Here is a 21,278-nt window from a genome sequence, read left to right as displayed (position 1 = left end):
CTAACGCTGGGTTTGCATCGTACTGGCTGCTTGTACTGCTGTGTGTGTTCTGGCGCTTTGAAGTTGTCTCCATCGTATTTCGGTGTGTGTCCTGTATGTATTATCTTCCCGTGGATGTTTTTTGTGGTCAGTAACCGGGGAATTGTGTTTCAGTCTTCTGTATCATGAACGCTTTTCTTTCTTGAAATACTCACGTGGGAAATTTTGGAGTTTTCCAGATTGACTTTCATGCTAGAAACTGAAGATTCCAGTAATCGATGTATCTATGTTCCTTTCAGGCCAGAAAGTGCTAATAACAGAAGACCTGGAAGATGTCACTGTGTTAGAAGGAGAATCTGCCATGTTCAAATGCAGAATCTCTCCTGTAGACTATAGCAAGGTGCAGTGGTTTTTGGATAAAACCCCACTCCATACCAATGAACTTAATGAGATCCAGTCTCAGCCTGGCGGATATCACTTGCTAACGTTGAAAAAACTCTCACTGAAGGACTCGGGGGTCATTACATTTGAAGCTGGTGATAAGAAAACATCTGCCAGTTTGGTTGTTAAAGGTAATTCAATCCTAAAAACCACAGGAGAGGAAAAAGCGCGTAGAAATAAGAACGGGTTAACGTGGGTAGGTGAAAAATGGAACAAAAATGTCACAAATGTGGCTCTGTCATGTGTATATCTGTAAATGTTCAGGAGCAGCTTTACACAGTGAGGCAGAGCTGGGGGATGTACTCCTGGACAAGCCAACGCGTGCAGGATTAGAGAGCTGTTTTCCTCCTGCAAGCGTAAATATTTCTCTTTGCCCAGGGCTGTATAACGCAGTCTCCGCTGTGTCAGATCATATTCTTTTCAGAATCACCACATTTTTTGCAAAGATCTTATTTTTAAAAAACCCAAAATTTGCCCAAATTTTGCCGTGCTATAGAAATGCAAACAGATTTTTTTTTCAGAAGGCAAATGAAAGGTCTTATTTGCAAAAGGCTGGATTAGTTTTTGTTACACTGATATGTATACATATGCTATAGCATATATAGCATATAGGTTTGGTCTCCTGATTAATTGAATCGTTATGAAATAAAAAGCATTAAGCTGGGGGGTGTGGGGCTGAGATCTACCTTGGCCAATGTGGCTGTTGGTACCTAGCTTAGAAGACCTCCATGAGCTGTGTGGGAAGACAGAAAGCAGTTCATTTCTCTGTCTTAATGGCCTGTTTTGGAAGTGAAGACCTGGTCTGCGGAGGTGTCCGTCATCTTCCAGACGTTGTAGAGACACCCACCGTGACCAGTCTGAGCTACCTGCCTGGTTTTTAGAAGACTCGTATTGCTGAGACGAGACCTGCTGTGGGTGGCTGGCTTTGAGAAACCTGTCTTGCACCTCACTTCCTGCCGAATGAACTTTTCCACCTTCAGTTAGAAGGTTCAAACTAATCATCAGCTCCATCTTGTTGCTATTGAGCAAGGTGTGAGAGAGGTATAATTTGTGTTCTTCAACAGGAATGTTGTCTTAGTTTCTCCCAGCTGGCATTAGGTATTTACTAAGCAACTGATAATGGCATGACTGGTGCCTTCCTGAGGGCTTCGTAGTCATGACCACCACATTATTTGTTACTAACCTTGCCCTGTGGTTTTGATACAAGTAATCTTGGATGTAAATCTCACTGATTACTTGTGACCTGAAAGTCCACACCTCTTCTGAAGCATCTCAGATGGTTTTTATGTGATTCTAGAGAAGCCCTGCATCTTCACAAAGGAGCTGGTTGATGCTGAAGTCACTGAGGGAGAGGATGTGATCCTTCACTGTGAAACCTCCAAATCAGACAGCCCTGTAAAGTGGTGCAAAGACGGGAAGAGCCTTAGGAATTCTTCCAGGCATAACATCAGCCGGTCAGGATTTGAAGCCAAGCTTGTCGTTCACAGGGCAGAAGAAAGAGACAGTGGCAGATATGAGTGTGAGGCTGGAGCCGCTAAAAGTAGTGCGGTTATTACTGTCAAGGGTAAGAACCTCTGGAGTGAGTGATGGTTTGGGTCCTAACTCATCATCTAACACCAAGGTCAGAGTAATAAATTGAAATTACAAAAAAAAAAAGTGAAACTACACTGAAAAGGAACCTCATGTCTTTCCACCACAGTGCAGGAGAGGTTCTCATCGAGTCATCTCGGACAGCACCCGGAGAGGTGACAGGATGTGGAACAGGGAACCCCTCTGTCTTAGCTGGTTTTAGCTCTGTGGAAGTTAAGTGCCTAAGCTCTCTGGAGCGCAGAGCAATAGGTCGGTGGAGGACTGTGTAGGAGATGCATCCAGCCTCAGAGGTAATCCAGAGAAAGGATGAATCACCTGAAGCTGTCTCCACTGATGGCTTTCTCCAAGGACAGAGCTCTTGCACCCGCGTTTGTCTGGGTGTTTGCTTTAGGCAGCCAGATTTACGGAGTAATGCATCCAAAGAGCTTGATCAGGCAGGAGGCGCTACCTAAAGCGTTGTCTGAGCTGAGACAAAGGGTCTCTTCTTAGACATGTGAGATTGTAGTGTATTTCCCTGAGCATGTTGGGTAAGAACCAAGCACGTTAGGTGAGCGTTGGGTGTGAGCCGTGCCAGAGCCTGGCTCATCTGCTACCCACAGTATAGTAGCTGCTGCCTGTCTTGAGTCACTGCCCCAGCCCACGGGTGGCGAGGAGCAGAATTGCCCATTCACGTGGGCAGGTCTGAGCAGGGACAGGGGCTGTTGACGCTGTGTTCAGCCTGGCCAGTGGATATTCTGCATACAGCTGGTCAAACATGCTTGGGAAGGGCCAACTGGAAGCTCCACCTGGATTAGAGAAGTCAGCGTGAACAAAAAGCATTTGGGTTGTTGGAATATTCAACCTGAACCTCAGAACATGAAGATGAGCTGCTCACGGTATTTATCCAGAGCACAAAGAATCAAGCCAGCTTAAGGCTGAGTCCTGGTGAGCAAGGAAAGAGAAGACCTTGATGATGTACTGAAGATGACAGGTGGTGGTTAATGGTCCTGAATGGCTACGTCTTTCCGTAGCACTAGGGTGTTTTCCCAGCACTGTTACACACAAAAGGAAGATCTGTGCTGACTTCAGTAGGACCTGCATCTCCCCCATGATGCCAGGAAGAACCTGGGTTTCAATGATCCGAGGGGAAAACACTCCAGCTGAGGTTTTTCCCCACAATGCCTTCCCCACACGAGCTCTCCGGAAAGCCTTGAGCCCCAGGCTGTGACAGAGCCTGCTCAGCAATCCCCGCAGGGCCCTTTCAGCTTGTGCTTTCCTCCGTGTTTGCTCTGTGCTGGTTCTAAGTCTGTATTTATGTTGGATGCAAATACGTCATGAGGGGTTTTTTAATGAGAAATCAACACTGGTCATGACAGAAAGCGGTTTGCCTGTCCTCTGTGTGCGAGTTGACCTCAGTAAAGGTTTATGGTCTTTTGTGCCCGTGGTCCAGCTCTGAGCACCCATCTGCCACACGCAGTCTGTGTCACTAACTGTGCAGCATCTGCCACTGATGTGAGTAACGGCAACCGTAGGAGGAGAAATGGCTTCAACAGAGCAGATAGTGGTTAAAAGGAAAAGAGGCAGATGGCCTCAAATGTTTTATTGCTGCTGCAGGGTGCTGGCAGCCAGATGTGAGTTGTCAGCAGCTGTTGACTGCTTGCTAGTGCTTCTCCCTTCCTGTGGTTTTCTATCTCAATAACAAAAAAAAGGGGAAAATTGATTTTCAACCTGTGTTTTAAACATCCGCAATATTCTTTTTCAGAAGTACCTGTTCTTTTCAAGCAAGAGCTCCAAAACGAAGAAGCCAAAGAAGGAAAACAAGTGAAGCTGACCTGTGAGCTCAGCAAACCGGGTACCCCAGTGAAGTGGATGAAAGGAGACACCGTGCTCTGTGCCAGCGAGAAGTATGAATTCAAGCAGCGCGGTACTGTGGCAGAGCTCATTATTCGAGATGTCCAGTCGATAGACGCCGGGGACTACACCTGCACCGCCGGGGCGCTGAAGACCACTGCTCGGGTGAAAGTGAACGGTAGGCAGAGTCAGATACAGTGCCACGTTATATTAATACAGCGATTAATAGGTCTTCTATTAAAGAAAAAGGAACGCTTCCCAAAACGTCATTTTAAAAGGCTCTCAGATGCCACCTGCACTCCCCGATGTCCTTGAATGCAGCTCCTTCAGTAGCGTAGCAAACGTAGCACCTGCTGGAGCAGAAAGCAGGAGAGAGACAGGGCGTGAATTCTCTCTGGGAGCCCTGCAGCGGCTGGGAGCTCATTAGGGGAGGATGCCCAGGGCACTCTTAAGGGGTCCTTAAGAAAGATGAGAGAAAATTCCCCCGTGGAATTCCTCCTTGGAATCCACAGCGAGATGATAACTTCTGGGTGAGAGAGATCTTCCTGCTCCCAAGCAGAATCACCTTGGTGCCACACAGCCAGGGGAGGGTCTGGGGATACTCTGCTCCCTTGGAAAAGGGCTGGTGTGGAGAGGTGACAGCTCTCAGGGGGCATTCGTACACCAGGCCAAGAGGGCATGTCCTAATCGCTGGGTCTGTGTTCTAGCTGTGCCTGTCCTCTTTAAACAAGCCCTGGAGAACACGGCAACCGAAGAGGGGCAGTCTGTCTCCTTGCGCTGCGAACTCACAAAAGCTGATGCCACCGTGGTGTGGAAGAAGGGAGAATCCACTCTGCAGGCAAGTGCCAAATATGAAATGAAGCAGAAGGGGACAGTGGCAGAGCTGGTGATTCATAACGCAGAGCCAGAAGATGCGGGAAGATACACCTGTGACACGGGAGACCAGCAGACCACAGCCCAAGTCAAAATCCACGGTAGGAATGAGACACCTGCTTGTGCCCCTTCGTTGTCTTTCTTGCCATGGTCCTGCACCTCTATAGTGAGCAGTCAAGGGGAAAAAAGGGATGAGTACAAACAAAAGGCAGCCCTGGCTGCATTCGTTGTGTTCTCGGTTTTCTAAGACTTTGCGGTAAAACATTAGCAATCACGTACAGCCGCTAACGAGACGTATTTCCTTGCCTCTGAGATAACTGTTCTGCTCTGGGCGGAGGGGCTTGCCTGAGCTCCGAGCCGGAAGGCAAGACGGGCCTCGGCTGCACATTTGGTGTTACAGAGGGCGCAGTTCTCTTCTGCGCTTTCTCAACAACTTTTTCACACGTCTGAGACCATCTTGGGCAGAAGGAGGGTAATTACCTTGATTATTCTAATTATTAGGAAATAATCCTGGGTTTGTTTCCTCCCAAACTCACGGGGCTCTATTGCAAATGTGATAGAGTTGGAGTGCAGGTCGGTCAGAGCTTATTAGCTGTGCCAAGAGAATTGGTTTTGGATTTAAGTCCCAGATGGGGTCACCAGCTGGTAATGATGCTCGTAGAGTAAACTGAGAATGCTTCATTCCTCAGCCGCCTCTGTGCTCATCAAAGAAGAGCTGAAGAGCGTGGAAGCTGGGGAAGGTGGGACAGCCACCCTGCGATGCCAGCTGAGCAGAGAGGCCCCTGTGGAGTGGAGGAAGGGGCACACTCTTCTCCGGCCGAGTAACAAGTACAGGATGAGGCAGGAGGGCACGGTGGCTGAGCTGCTGATCCACGATCTGGACCCAAAGGATGCTGGAGACTATACGTGTGTAGTGGGGAACCAAAAAACCACAGCAGCCTTATCAGTGAATGGTAAAAAGTCAGAAACAACCCGTGAAACTCTGGAATGTCTTTGTCCATCTCTTCCCTCTTCCTTTCTGTGCATTTCCTCACGACACCCGCCTTTATGTCCTGCTTGTACTTTCTTTTTTTTTAAATCCTTTCACTTTCCTGTGGTGCCACATCACTGCTTTCCCCGCTCTCCATCCATGATCAGCTTTCACTACACCTGATGTTGTGTGTGTTGTGTTGTCTCCTCGCCTTTCCTCAAGTGAAGGGTGATGACATGTCCCTGCATTAGTATGGAAGCATAAGATTCCTTGGGATTTTCTGTTAAGGAAGCTTCATCACCTGGAATGAGGAGGATGAGTTTGTCCTTTGTATGTGTGATCCCAGTCAAGATCACACATACTTTTGATTCCCACAGAACAATGTATTAGAGATTTTTTTTTTTCCCAGTCACAAAAACACCCAGGATGTGTTTAAGAATCAGGGTGTTAGAATAAGGCTTAGGCAGTCATACGATAAATCACGACTCAGCCTTTGACCAGAGACCTGGGCAGGGCCTTGGGTTGCAATCCCTTTTCATTCTGCATCTCTCAGCCCTGCCAGTCCGTTTCAAACAAGAGCTGAAGAACGAGGAAGCCACTGAGAGCGGGACGGCCACGCTGCAGTGTGAGCTGAGCCAGGCGGTGGGCTCGGTCGAGTGGAGGAAGGACGGGAAGGTGCTGAAGCCAAACAGCAAGTACAAAATGAGACAGGAAGGGCGTTTTGTCGAGCTGGTTGTCCAAGACCTTGACTTGACTGATGCTGGGAGCTACACCTGCGTGTGTGGAGACCAGAAGACAACAGCCACTCTGAGAGTGAACGGTAACAGTTCTAGCCGTGTTTCTCACTAAGCCCCAAACTTAGCATGTCTGGCCAAATTTACTGGTTGCCCAAAGCCTCATCGGTGTGATTTCTTAGAGCTTTCATGTTCTCGCCTCTGTGGTGCCAAAGAGTCACCTTCTTAGAGAACAGTCCCTTCTGGGGTTGGGGTTTTTTTGCTTTGAGACAGCACAGTTATGTTGTTCATTGTTTTGTCGGATTTATTTCTCCCCCCTTTCACCTGTACCCACCTAGCCATTGTACAGTTTTGGTTAAATAGCGCAGCCCAGTAACTCCCAGCAGAGTCCAGTTCATTTCCATCCAGAGCTGATTCCTCCTCTGTTGGTATTGCATCCTTCAGCCTTGCCTATCCTCTTCCAAGAAGAAATGATGAACAAGGAAGCTACAGAGGGGGAGGCAGTCACTTTGTGCTGTAAACTGAGCAAATCGGCCCCAGTCGAGTGGAGGAAGGGGAATAAGGTCCTCAAACCAAGTGAAAAATACAAACTAGAGCAGGAAGGTCCCTTTGCGGAGCTGGTGATCCGGGATCTGGATTTGGCCGATGCTGGTGATTACAGCTGCGTGTGTGGAGATCAACAGACTACGGCTGCTTTGACAGTAAATGGTAAAGAGAAACTCTCAGCACGTGCTCCAAGTAAACCTGTGTCATTCCCAGATCTCTTCCTCTTTCCTTTTTCATCTGGTCCCTGTGCACTTTCTATCCTCCCCTCTGCTGATTAATTTTTCTGCCCCGTTTTCCTCCTCTCCCTCCTTTCACCTGATGCCCTCTTGACGTGCTCTGTGTCCTCCTAGTGCTCTGTTCAAACGACAAGTGGAGCACAGGTCCCCAGCTCAACGCAATCTCCCTAGTCCCCTAGAGCTGCTTGTTTGAAAGTTTTCTGATAGGGGTTGACTTAAGAGAGGGAATAAAATTTACTTTTCCTAACTTGTTACACTTGTTGCTTCTAAGAGGAACAAGTTTTCGTCAATGGATGATGCTACACAAGGACTATCTTAATGAAAAAGAGCCTTTTAATGCACCTGCTATTATTCCCAGCCCTTTCCAACCAATATCGGCTTAACTCTTCCAAAGTTATTTGCTTAATCTCCGCAGAAAGCTGACAGCATGTTTGTAACTAACTGCTCTGATAATACAAACGTAGAAAAACACAGGCAGTGCCGTGAATCAGGCTATTCCATAAAATTGCTGGTTTTTACCGAGGGAAACAAAATGCTCCGTGTCTCGTATTGAAATAGGGTCTCTAATTTTACCCCTTTGATTTTACAGTGTGTAAAGGATAGGCAGCTCGTCAGCTAAGCTTGCAGGTAGACGGACTTGCTTTTAAAGTTGTAAAGTGTGAGGACAAAAAAAGTAAAGATCAGGCCTTTAAAATGTGAGAGATGGTAACGAAAGCCTGGAGCGTGAAGGAGGTCTTGTGGCTTCAGTGACACGTAGGCTGCGGGGGATAAGAGAAGCGAGTGAGTTGATCACGGGTCAGGCTTTCTCAGCGCTGATGCCGTGTCCGTGTTGCGTTTGCTCTGCAGTCCTGCCTGCTCTTTTCACCAAAACACTGGCAGATGAAGAAGCCACAGAGGGTAAAAGCGTGACTCTGCGCTGTGAGCTGAACAAGGCTGCTGCCAACGTGGAGTGGAAGAAGGGGTTCAAGACCCTCAGATCAAGTGACAAATACAAAATGAAACGCGAAGGTGTCATTGCTGAGCTTATAATCCAAAACCTAGACACGGCGGATGCTGGGAATTATTCCTGTGTGTGCGGAGACCAGCAGACGACAGCAGTCTTAACAGTGCATGGTAAACCAAACCAAACCAGACGCACACTACACGCTGCTCTCCTGTTCTCTCCATTGTTTGGGACAGACCGCTGGTTACCCCCCCATCTCCTCTGTCCTGCCAGGCCCTTACCCACAGTCCGCTGATGCCGTGCTCCCACCAGCGTCAGTGCAGCGGGGGCGCGTGGCACAAGAGGGGTATCCGTCAGCAAGCACAGGGTAGAGACAACCAGGGTCACCGCTACTGTTTTAATGAGGGTCCATCCTTTCGCTTTTCCCCTTGGAAGTTCCTTTATTAGACTCCCCGTCATGCTCAAGCCCAATAAAATGAGTGGCCTCAAAGGGACCATGACTTAGGGATTTTAAGGTTCCATAGAATTCCCAAAGGTTAGGTAATTCCCTGGAATCTTATTGCCATGCTCCATTTCTGGGACAACGAGGCGCTTTTATACGTACGGGCCAGTTGTCACTGCATTCAGGTACTGTCCTGGTAACGCAAGCCCAAACCGCCTCAGGGGCGACCATTCTCAGGGCGAACTTTGATTTTTACTGCAGCTGAATGTGTTTGGAAGGTTATGTCAGTCCCGGTGAAAACGCCTGTTTCCCACCGTGTGTTGAAATGAACAATTTCATTTCCAACCGTCATTTAGAATGAAACTCCAGTGTTTCATTCATCTTCTTTTAATGTAGAGTGGCTTTTTGTTTGGGAAAACATAGCAAACATCCCCCTATTATCATTTTAAAAGCCATATAAGAAAACCCTTTTTTTTCCCAGAAATTTCCAATTTGTTTTTATTCCTTTTGCTTGAAATTTCCCAGGGAAAAAAAAAAAGGGTTTTCCTCTTTTGTCTGTATTGATTTGTGACTCTGAGTACATGTAAAATATCTCTGCGGATTACTGCAAGCGTTGAATCCTTTCCTGGTGACACCATTTTTCCCTCATACTGATTGGTGAAGATTATCGAGAATCGGTGTTCTTGTATTGATAAATCAGTTCCAGATAAGAGGGAGAAGGAAAATTGGGCATTGGTGTTTAATGTTAATACATCTCACTGCTCATGTTCCTGTCCTTCAGCTTTGCCCGCGTTTTTCAAAGAAGGGCTGAAGAACAGAGAAGCCACAGACGGTGCAACAGCCACGCTGCACTGCGAGCTGAGCAAGGTCGGTGTCCCAGTGGAGTGGAAAAAAGGGGACCAGGTGCTCAAACCGAGTGATAAATACAGGATGAGACAAGAAGATACCACTGCAGAGCTGTTGATCCGAGATCTGGAGGTAGAAGACACAGGAGAATATACCTGCGTGTGTGGAGATCAGAAGACCTCGGCCGTCTTGACAGTCCATGGTAAAAGAGCCGTTCTCTGTCCCGATAGCAGAATCTCAAGGAGATCCCTTTTCTCCTGTCCCGCTTGCTTTGATGAGCGTTTCCTTGGTTTGCTGGCTGTCTTTCATCCCGCCTTCCACTGATGTTAGTTTGAAACTGATGGCTTTACAGCAAAGCAGAGTTGTGAGAGTTTCTCTTCTTAGTCTTCGCTTCTTGAAAGTGAAAAGGGCACCTGTAGGTAGGGCCAAGAGCGAGCAGATCTCCAGGAGCAAGCTTGTTCTCAGACGGTTTGTCCTTGGGTCTCACTGACATCAGTGGGTTTCAGTGCTTGAAGGAAAGTTCTTCCGAAAAGCCGAGCTCAGTCAGTGAGAGGTTTTTCCACTTGGGAATGAGTGACTGTCCTCCTCTCCCACAGGACTGTGATATATTCTGCCAAGAAATGGTACTTCCCCCCCAAATCCCAAATCATTCTTCTGCAGGTCCTGAATAGTGGGACAGGTTTGGTTCCTGCCCTTGCCGTGGCGAATAGCACTGAGCCGTGGCTGCCCCTCCAGCCGCCGCAGCTCGTGTGGTTCCAAGAGGTGAAGGGATAGTTTGAGTTGAGATAGATCGTAAGGATAAGATGATTCTAAGGACGGGGGCAAAACTGTGGAGGAAAACCTGTTCTCTCAGGTTTCCTGCTTGCTCTTACTGCCTCTTTCTCCCAGCTGGCGGTGCTTCTGGTCTGCCCCTCCCCTGAGCTGGCACTTTCTGCCCTGTGCAAGTCGCTTCCCTTTTCCTTTGGTGGCACCCCCCAAGGCAGCTGGCTGAATGCTGCTGGAGAAAACTGTGTGCCTGATATTAGAGCCATGATGCCCGTGGATATTATGGCTTAAAGGTGCCCCTCAGGTTATATTACTATAAAGATAAATGATGGTGTCAGAAAGGTAGAGATCTCCAGCTGGCAGTGCTGGCAGCTGGGGCGATGCATTTCAGACCGAAGTCAGGACAGCAATGGTCAAGACAGATGATTTCAGGCTGAAATCGGTAGAGAGGACTGCTGGACCCAGCTGGGTAGCGCTGAGCGTGCTGCGTAAGTCAGCGCTAGAAGCAGGTCATGGTGGGAATCATCCCTGTGAGGTCCTGCAGGAGTTTTCTAACAAATGGGGTTTTCAAGACTATAGGATTTGTTTTTCCTGTAGCAGTGAAGGACTGGTCTCAGGACCTAGTCCTAAGCTCCTCAAGGTCTGGTTAATGGTTTTGATGTCCTCTCTGTCTATATTACGTCCCGTAGCTTTGCCTGCCCTGTTCAAAAAAGAACTTGTCAGTGTGGAAGCCACAGAAAACGCAACGGCTGTTCTGCAGTGTGAGTTAACTAAACCCACTCCGGTGGAGTGGAGGAAAGGGCAGAAGGTGCTCAAGCCTAGTGAGAAGCACAAAATGAGGCTGAAGGACACCATTGCTGAGCTGACAATCCATAGCCTGGAGGAAGAAGACGCGGGAGATTACTCATGCGTGTGCAGAGACAAGACGACTACCGCCTCCCTGACAGTACATGGTAACACACCTCAGCTTGACAGGGGGGTTCTGCTCTGTCGTCCATCATCTCGTGTGGGATCACAAACCGGGCTTGGTCCCATCTCTTATTTTAAGTCATTACAACAGCTGTACCAACCGCTGGGAATGACTTTTACTGCGAATCCTTCACTTGGGACTGACCAATAGCATTGTACGGTCTTTCCAGCCCTTCTCTTTCCTGTTAGTGGAATCTGGAAGCAGATAACAAAGAGCTGGATGAAGTCATAAATAGCACTTGTAGCATTTCCATTAATTTACGTAGGTGACATCACTGAGGGTTTGCTTGTCTTTCTTGAGTGCAGTTGAGAGGCGCTCTGTCAAGATGATCTTGTGGATGGTTATTGCAGCTTGTCATTTCAAACACTGTAGTGTTACTTTAATTGTTAATCTGGTTTTAAGGCAGGGCCGTGCACGGTTCCTTGACATCTTGGGATCAGCTTTCCAATGTTAGGACTTAAAAGTCATACCTTCCAGTTCCAAAATTACAGCTTTACAACACCGATTTCCAAATCAGCTGTGACATTAGCGTTGCAAAAGGCGGCTCAGGGGAGACCTTCCCGCTCTCTACAACTCCCTGACAGGAGGATGGAGTGAGCTGGGGGTTGGTCTCTTCTGCCATGTGACAAGTGACAGGACGAGAGGAAATGGCCTCAAGTTGTGCCAGGGGAGATTTAAGTTGGATATTTGGAAAAACTTCTTTCCAGAGAGGGCTGTGCAGCATTGGCCCAGGCTGCCCAGGGCGGTGGTGGAGTCCCCAGGGGTTTCACAGCGTGTGGGTGTGGAGCTGAGGGACATGGTTCAGGGACCCTGGCAGTGCAGGGGAACTGTTGGACTGGGTGAGCTTAAAGGTGTCTTCCAGCCAGGTGATTCTGGGATGGTGTGAAAGGATGAGGCAGGGATGCCTCTGGAATCTTGTGGTGATTAATGGTTTTGATCCAGTGGAGCAGTCAAGGTTCAGTATTCTCTGTTTTAAAGTCCTTTCTCTTCACCTGTGATCTTCAGCCCTTCCTCCACATTTTAAAAAAGAGTTGAAGAACGTGGAAGCCGCAGAAAAAGGCACAGCCACTTTGTGCTGTGAACTGAACAAGCCGGCAGCTGCCGTGGAATGGAGGAAAGGAGGCAGAGCCCTGGAGCCAAGTGAGAAGCTCACCATGAGATGCGAGGGCACAACTGCTGAGCTGGTGATCCGCGACTTAGAGCTGACAGATGCTGGAGATTACACCTGCTGTTACGGAGATCAGAAAACCACCGCTGCCCTGAAAGTGAATGGTAAAAACAAAATTAAGTGGATTATTTTCAACCAGATGGGTTTTTTAAGAACATGGTGGTGTCAGCTTTGAAGTGGCCGCCCCATTTCTGATGAATTTAGTGTGGTTGGACATGGGCACAAATGCCTGAATACATGGTCAGTAGCAGGCACTGATCAGGTGTTCGTTGTAAAAATCGCAGATATTCGTCTTGGTTCCAAGTGACTTCGATGCTCACGTTCAGCAGTAGTTGCTAAGAAAGGAAAATCACATTGTAGCGTTGCTTGTAAAGACGATGCAGTCCTATAGCTGAGGATGTTACAATCTGATTATGAGATTTTTCTTTTATACAATTTTCAGTGTTTCAGAATAATTCGAAAGTTCTGCTAGACCATTACCTGAGGAGAAAACTCATGGGAAACTGAGGCTGATGCCTCAGGTACAGTTTCATTTATGAACTTCCTCAGTAATTCTTTGCATTGCAGCAGAACTTACACATCCCGGTTGGGCTCCAGGCAATACCTAAGGTGAGGTAGGGCTCAGTCTTGCAGGTTCTGAAGGTTATGCTGGTGTGGTTCTCCATTTCGTGCCATAGACCATACCGTAAAAAAAGCTCTGGCTGGTGAACAAGGTGTTCTCCAGCTTTCCAAAGTCACTTCGAGTGTTTCCCAGAGTGGTTATCAATCCTGTTTGGTTAGGGAAGGGTGTGGTTGTCAGACCACGGATAAAATGTTGCTTGGATAGCTGCCATGGTCAAACCTTCTGCTCGTTTTGACCTCCTCAGCCTTGCCTGCACACTTCAAGAAAGAGCTGAAGAATGAAGAAGCCACGGAAGGTGGAACAGCCACGCTACAGTGTGAGCTATCTAGGGCTGCCTCTGTGGAGTGGAAAAAGAAACACAAAGTGCTCAAATCGAGTGAAAAATATACTCTGAGACAGGAAGGTACGACAGCGCAACTGCTGATCCATGCCTTAGAAGTGAAGGATGCTGGGGAGTATACCTGTGTGTGTGGAGGCGAGAAGACTACCGCAGCGCTGACAGTGCACGGTAAGAACACGGGCGTGAGAACCAGCTGTGTGGCGCGGCTCCTGTCTCCTCCGGAAGGCTCAGGCCTGACCCACCATGAGTTCTTTCTCTAATCTGGCCATCATTAAGTCTGTCAGTAATGGATTTTCTTTTGTTTTCTTCTTTTCCAATAGTGATTTTTATCTAATTCTAACTAGACTTACCGCTCCGTCGATCAGACTAACTTTTTCCCTGTTTCCTCCTCCTTGCCCTTGTTGGTACACGTCTGTACTGCTTTGCCCTACACTGAATGAATTACTTCTGACTCAGCCCTAGAGAGGAGTAGCAAAAACCCTCATCCTAAGAGCAGTCTTAGTTTTCAAGCTACATCAAGATTTGACAGATAATTTTAAATAACGCAAAAAAACTTGATTCAGCACAACTTTTCTATATATCCGTGATGAGGGACGATGCAGATGTGTGTTCTGGAGTTGTAGAAAACTCAGCGTGAAAGTACTTCACAGTCGTAGACTCGCCTTAGAAGAGAGGGAAACTTTGCTTCCGCTGGTAACACAGGGCAGTAGGAAGTCGTTCGGCCATCTTTCTCACCTGGAAAGTCAGGAGGTCGGTGAGTTGGTTTCTTTAGTGCCCAGACCTTTTCATCTGGCTATTTACCAGCAAAACAAGGATGGCTTCAGCCTTGAACCGTGGAAAGTAGAATTGGAAAGGATCTCTACAAGTCATCTAGTCCATCCCTGAGCTCCGAGTCACCATCACCTCTACCTAGCCTCACTCCAGTGACCCCTGGGCACTCATTCCACTGCCAAGCCATCAATACAGCCAGAGGGTTCTTCCTCATTTCAACACAAGTCTTTCACGAGCTGGTTTAAGTCATTAATTCTTGTCCCGTGTCCTGTAGATACTTCAAAGCATTTGCTGTTTTCCCCTCAGTGAAAGATTTGAAAACTTACACCATGTCTCCTTTCTGTCTTCTCTCTTCTAGACTAAGCACCTTGGATCCTTTCACTCTTTCTTCATAGACCATGTCTTCCAGACTTCAGGTCACCTTTCTTGCTTTCTTGACCATCTTCAGTTAATGCTTGTGTTTCTAGAAGTGTGGTGGCCAAAAGCAGACGACAGTGCTCCATCTGAGGCTTTGCCAGGCTGGAGTAGGATGGAAGGGCTTCATGTGTCTGGCATAGGACGCTCCATTTTATATAGCCCTGTTGGGATGTTTGCTTTATTCACATCAGAACTGCATTTTTCGATTTGCATTTGCTTCACGATCTGTTGTAACCCCAAATCTTTCTCTGCAGATCTGCTGCCTATTATTCCCCATCTTGTATTTGTGTTCTTGATTGTTCCTCGATAGAGCATTTTGCCTCTGCTCTTGCTGAATTATAGCTTATTTTTTTTTACCATTGCTTCATCAAGATCCTCTAATCCTGTTTAACAAAGTGCTTTCAGCTTCCCTCTCCTCCCACCCTGAGACCATCTGCAAAGTGAATAACAGCTCTGCATTTCATTATTCAAGTCACTAAAGAACAATACTGCACTCCAGAGCATTGAGGAACTCTGCTCAACTCATTCTGTCAATGTGAGTGTAAATCACAGCTGAATATTCTTTGACTGTGGTCTTCAAATTAGTAGAGGGACATCCAGGTCACTATAGAGCAGACAGTTACATGGGCTCAACAGAGAGCTTCTGGCTCTCTTGACTTTGTCTGGAACTTTCTTGACTGTCCTGTGAGCTTAGACTCTTGGTTTACACTGTAAGGACTAAATTTCAACCCTTGAGACCTTTTCCACCACGGAGTTTCCATTCTGTAGTTGTGGAACATCACTCATTCTCTTTGATTTCTCCCGTGTGACGGTTAATGGCTGGTATTGGTTGAACCTGTAGCTTAAGCGTTCCAGGACAAATCATTTGCTCTCAGCAAGCTGCTTTGAGAATATTCAGTTTGTGTAAATATTCTTTAATCCTTTTCTCCCCTTATCCTAGCCAGAATTCATAGTACTTCTTAGCCCGTTAACCTTCAATATTAAAGAAGAAAAAGGAATTAAACACTTCAGCTTTGCCCATGTCACTTCCATCATCTTTCATTCCTGAGAGACAGACCAACTTCTCCCGTGTTTTTCTGCCCCCTGATCTACTTGCAGAGTGTCACTGTATTATTTCTGGTAACACCACGAGCCACGAGCTGAGCTGTGAGCAGAGGACATGGAAGGCCCGTGGTCTTGCCACCCCGTTGTTGGATACAACTACACACAACATTCAGCTGTGTCAGGAGGCATCTGATACCAGCATCATCTTGCAGCTTACCTTCCATGATGGTCCCTTTGTTCATGAGGTGACAGAGTCCACGAGTGGGGAACTGCCCTGAGACAGGCAGGGAACCTGGTCTTTCTGGTTTTGCCTCCACATTCTGTAATCTTTCTGCACTCATCTAAACCTCCCAGATCTTACAGGTTTCTTGAGTTTCAGGACATCAAAGAATTCATACTTTAGGCAGTTTATTCCTGATGGTCTTTGGAACAAGGAAGTCTGTGTAATTATGCCCTTAATAGTGTTTCTTTGAGAAGTTTTCCACTCTTTTAAACTACCTTGTCTTTTTAGTTTGCTTCTGCTTGACCATAAGTAACAATTCTTGAATTCTTGATTTCTTATTGCCTGGAGAATTTTCTTCTGCTCTTCTCCATCATTACTTGTCCTAAAATTCATGAGCTTCTCCTGCTTCCTAGTTGACGTCTGCCCAGTTATTCTCCACATCCATATTCTCAAATACCTGTATCTTGCTGGCCAGTGTCAGGACCTGTCCTCTTCTTGCATATACATTCTATATCCAAATGTGGCCCCCACCCCATTCCAAAGGCTTCACAAATTCCAAAGTGGCCCATCCTACTGCTCCCGCAGTATGTATTACCACCTCACCATCCCCTCTGATGTTCTGACTGATTCTACCGGCTGTTCCAGAAGGGACAGGGTGTTAGGATGCATCTGAACTTCCTGGTGTGAGTGTCTTCTAGCAGATTTCATGGAATCACAGAATCATTTGGGTTGGAAGAGACCTTTAAGATCATCGAGTCCAGCTGACTGTTTTTTCAATGGAGATGGTGTCCTTTTTCCATTTTATTGTTATCCAAGCACTTTCAAGAGGTCTCTCTGATTCGGCTCTTCAGCCTTACTCTAACTCTCAGGCGACATCTCTAGGCACCCTTAACAAGTAGGGTAAAGCCTTTTCTTTTTGTCTTCAGCTGTTTTCCCTCATTAAGGTGTAACCTGCTGAATCACTGCTCCTGGCCTGAATTACACCGAGGAAGTTACAGTTTTGACCACACATGAAATTTTCCCATTCCTTATATTTATCCTCCATACATCTCCAAACCAACCAGCAGATTAATCCACTGTTTGAGACCCTTTCCTGGCTATGATACAACTTAGGATCTTCCTCCTGTCAATAACTGGTAAACACCAAGGTTCGGGGTTTTTGGTGGCCAAGAAATCCATATCATGAAAATGTTTGCTCCTTTGTTTCTCAGCCCTTCCTGCTCTCTTCAAAGAAGAGTTAAGAAATGTGGAAGCCACTGAGGGAGAAGCAGTGACTCTGCGCTGTGAGCTGACCAAGGCCGCTTCAGTGGAGTGGAAAAAGGGACCCACAGTACTCAGACCTAGCGAGAAGTACAAGCTGAGGCAGAAGGATGTCACTGCAGAACTGGTGATCCATAATCTAAACGAGAATGATGCCGGTGATTATACCTGCGTGTGTGGGGATAAGCAGTCCACAGCTACCTTAGCAGTCCATGGTAATAACCAATTTCATCTAGATGTCCTCATTATTGAGCTTATGGTTTGAATTCATTTTTTCTCCGTGTTCGTTGTTATCTCTGCATCGTTCCTCCAAGGCTGACTTTGCATGTCACCGTCATGAGAATTAATTTGCATTCTGTGATTTAAAGGGAAGACCTTCATCCCATTTCCTAAGAAAAGTGGTTTTGGGACCTGATCCCTAAAGTAGATGTGAGATCAGGCCTGAAAACAGCTCCTCAGTGATGCCATCGCCTTTTCTTCCCCCGCCCCAGCCCTTCACCAGGAGGCCATGTTTGCTGCTCCGTTTTAACCCTCTGTGCATTGCTTCCTCAGCGCTACCTGCACGCATCAAAGAGAGCCTGAAGGACAAGGAGGTAACAGAAGGTCAAGCAGTCACTCTGCACTGTGAGCTGACCAAGGTTGCTCAAGTAGAGTGGAGAAAGGGAAGCAGTTTGCTCAAAGTCAGCGACAAATACAAAATAAGACAGGAGGGCACGGTCATGAAGCTGCTTATCCATGACGTAGAGTTGAAAGATGCTGGAGAATACACTTGTGTGTGTGGAGAACAGGAGACGACAGCTGCCTTGACAGTGCATGGTAAAAGCCATATACATATATCTGTATTAGCGTGGTTTTCCCCACAACCTTGTTGTTACCGGTTGTGTGTTCAACTGTGGCTGAATTTTTTTCTTTAAACTTGTAACCTAAACTTGTCTCTAAGATCTGGTGGCATCCAGACTGCATTTCCATTTCTGTCTATTCGTTTGTCCAATATTCCAGAATTATGAGAAAACTCCTTCCACCCTAAAATATTCTCTGCTTCTGTCCCAACCCCTCGCTCCCATCACCCGTGTGCCATTTTTAATGTCCGCTGTCTGTTTTGTGACCTTCAGCCCTACCTGCGCTTTTCAAAGAAGAGCTGAAGGACCTGCAAGCCATGGAAAGCCAAACAGCCACTCTGCGCTGTGAGCTGACCAAGGCTGCGGCTGTGGCGTGGAAGAAAGGAAACAAGATGCTCAGGGCGAGTGAGAAATACAGCATGCGGCAGGATAATGCCCTTGCTGAGCTGGAAATTCGTGATCTAGAGCTGCAGGATGCGGGAGATTACACCTGTGTGTGCGGAGACCAACGCACCACGGCTTCTCTGACCGTGAATGGTAAATTCATCCTGCAGATGACTGTTCATTTTTGGCTTCTCTGAAACAACCTGTTGGTGTATGAAGTGTTCACCTGTCAGGCTTTCCTAGGAGTTAATTTGTGTGCAGGAAAGGAGATCTTCTTGTTCTGACATTTAGTTTTGATCTGATATTCTTGGAGAGGGAGCTGAGGACGTGACTATTTCTCCATAGACAGCTACGTTTGAGGGAATATCGCCTGGGAAACACTCCTGTCCTGTCCCCAGGGAGGGTGGCCCTGTCATAAATTCTTTGGGTTGCATCTTGGATCCATCCAGCTTGTGGTACTTTGACCGGTCAGCTCAGCATTTCTTTTCTTACTCTTGCTGCTGAATTTAGTTTTCCAGATCATCGTAGTGATAACCTCAACCTCAATGGCCAAAGTCCCAGACTTGGCCAGATTCAAACTTCAGTTGAGAGTTCATGTCGTTGATCACAAATGCAGAGGTCTGAGTTTAAACACGCTGTTATTGACTTTCCATTCCCAGCCCTGCCGGTGGTTTTCAAGGGAGAACTGAAGAATGAAGAAGTCCTAGAGGGAGCATCAGTCTCTCTCTGTTGTGAATTGAGCAAAGCAGCTCCAGTGCAGTGGAAAATAGGGTCCAAAGTGCTCAAAGCAAGTGACAAATACGAAATGAGAGAGCATGGCACCACGGAAGAGCTGGTCATTCATGACCTAGAAGTAAAAGATGCTGGAGATTACACCTGCGTGTGCGGTGACCAGGAGACAACAGCAACCTTAACAGTTCATGGTAAAAAGACCTCATTAAGTTTGATAAATAGGTCTGTAGACAGGCAGCACTCTGAAATTCAGCTGTTTCTGCCCTGGGTCAGTAACTCATCGTTGTTTTCATCCCTTTCTCTTCCTTTGTTCTATGTATAGATCTTATCTTACTGAGAAAGAAGAGCTCAGGGCAAGTTCTGGGGTCACTGTTAATCCAGCCCCCCTTTAAAACGAGAAAATGAGACACTTCTGTCCAAGTCCCCTCTTCTTGGACACTTACATTTTCTATCTCCTTTCCCCTCCTCATCCCCATGGTTCTCCTCAGCCACCCAGCTTTTTCCAGAACACATATGTCTGGTCTGACAGGCCCTCTTCTCTCCAAGCACTGCTCAGTGGAGAAGTCAGGGCTGAGTCAACAGAAGGTGGAGGAGATGCCGCTCTGCTGGGTGACCCGGCCGTGGCTGCTCCTGAGGATACTGTATTTTTTTAAGCAAGTCGGAGGTGCAGAATGAGATAGGAGTTACCATTTCAGAGCTTGTTACCCTTAACCTAGGTTTGAAGGATGCCGGGCTCCACAGCCCTGTGGGGGGATCAGGACTACCTTGGCTGTATTTTTTTAAGCAAGTCGGAGGTGCAGAGATGAGATAGGAGTTACCATTTCAGAGCTTGTTACCCTTAACCTAGGTTTGAAGGATGCCGGGCTCCACAGCCCTGTGGGGGGATCAGGACTACCTTGGCAGTTAGGTATTAACAAAACCCCAACCAGCGACAAGGTTCTCAGCAGCGAGACTCTTCTTTATCCTACTAGAACTCAATAAACCAATCCAGAAGTAAGTCCTTGAGTTGCGTTAATGATCTCATTACCCGATGTTCTGCTCTGCTCTCAGCAATGAATACCAGTTTTAATGGAGGAACAGTCTTTGGCTCTGAGGAACTTAATTGGTCAGAGACCTAATTTTGTCCCCTCCAACTTTTTTCCAAAAAATTTGGACTCCCCTCAGGCTTTCCTGAGATATGAACTTTTCCTGAGGTATTTGGGGAGTAATACTTGTACTCTGTACTCGCTTACAGTAATTGTGCACAAGGCACCTTTGTGGGTCAATGTTAATAATTAGTTTTCCTGAAGGTTCTGTCTTTGGATTTTGATTCCCAAAATGGGGAATAATGAGAACCTGGGATTCTTACGACATGTAATGGCCCTTCAAACTTCAATTTAAAACCAGATGTAGTTTTATTTTAAAATCTGACTGATTTCATGTAGATGGGGCTCTAATTTTTTTAGTAAAAAGAAACTGGGAAATGACAATACCAGCCTCCAAGAAAACGTACCTGTGTAGGTAACGTCATGCTGTATCCAGAAGTGTCATTTGTGAGTGCTCTTGACTCAAGATCTGGATTTTTCCGTATTGTTCTTTCACCATGAAAAGCAGCAGACACCCAGGGAACTGATCTCCTACAGTGAGTGAAACCATGTCACGCTTAGAGAAAGATGCTTTTGGAGTTTCTGAACCTGGCTGTAGCTAAGTGCGTTTATAATAGGCTGAAAAAGGGAGGCATGAGGGGAAGTAATCCCAAGGATGAAAAAGAAATTAGGGTTTTAGTTCTGTTTTTCTGATGACCATTTGTCCATGTTGCATCCTTCAGCTCTGCCACCGCTCTTTAAGAAAGAGCTAAGGAACAAGGAAGCAGAAGAAGGTGGAGAAGTCACCCTGCACTGCGAGCTCACCAAGGCTGCTCCGGTGGAGTGGCGGAAGGACCAGAGGATTCTTAGAGCCAGCAAGAAATACAAAATGAGGCAGGAAGGGCCCGAGGCAGAGCTGGTGATCCATGAAATATCTGAGGAGGATGCAGGAGACTACACCTGTGTGTGTGGAGAGCAGCAGACTACAGCTGTCTTGAGAGTACAGGGTAAAAACTTCCTCAACCTCCTATTCCTAACAGGAAACGTCTGTCCTCTGCTATCAGGTGTCTGGTTGTCTGTCTGTCCCACCTTATTAACCACAGTCCCTCTCATCTGAAAGCATTCCCTGCCTTTGATGACCTGCAGGCTGTGTGTATTGGAACAATTCTGGGCTGCATTTTTCCGTGCCCTCCTTTTGTCTTCTCCTTTCCTTAAACAGCAACCCGCTGTCCTTTCATCTTTACCTCCC

At 46.9% G+C, this 21,278-nt stretch overlaps 1 protein-coding gene across 1 annotated transcript in view; it reads left to right on the top strand.

Moving 5' to 3' along the window:
* Positions 1-278: 278 nt before the first annotated feature.
* The window catches only part of LOC104500841 (obscurin-like), a gene marked incomplete at both ends in the record, with an annotated part of 36,130 nt that continues 15,130 nt past the window's right edge, over positions 279-21,278 (top strand). Inside the window, 14 exons of the mRNA XM_010144562.1 lie at positions 279-551; positions 1,718-1,984; positions 5,403-5,666; positions 6,237-6,503; positions 6,862-7,125; positions 8,046-8,312; positions 9,366-9,632; positions 10,885-11,148; positions 13,200-13,463; positions 16,962-17,225; positions 17,563-17,826; positions 18,123-18,386; positions 18,893-19,156; positions 20,773-21,036. Of these exons, the coding sequence (XP_010142864.1) occupies positions 279-551; positions 1,718-1,984; positions 5,403-5,666; positions 6,237-6,503; positions 6,862-7,125; positions 8,046-8,312; positions 9,366-9,632; positions 10,885-11,148; positions 13,200-13,463; positions 16,962-17,225; positions 17,563-17,826; positions 18,123-18,386; positions 18,893-19,156; positions 20,773-21,036 (3,717 nt within the window). The remainder of the gene's footprint in view (positions 552-1,717; positions 1,985-5,402; positions 5,667-6,236; positions 6,504-6,861; positions 7,126-8,045; positions 8,313-9,365; positions 9,633-10,884; positions 11,149-13,199; positions 13,464-16,961; positions 17,226-17,562; positions 17,827-18,122; positions 18,387-18,892; positions 19,157-20,772; positions 21,037-21,278) is intronic.

The sequence above is a fragment of the Buceros rhinoceros genome, unplaced genomic scaffold, assembly GCF_000710305.1.
Source record: "Buceros rhinoceros silvestris isolate BGI_N320 unplaced genomic scaffold, ASM71030v1 scaffold13551, whole genome shotgun sequence".
Lineage (NCBI taxonomy): Eukaryota > Metazoa > Chordata > Aves > Bucerotiformes > Bucerotidae > Buceros > Buceros rhinoceros.
This window is presented reverse-complemented; position numbering and strand designations above follow the sequence as displayed.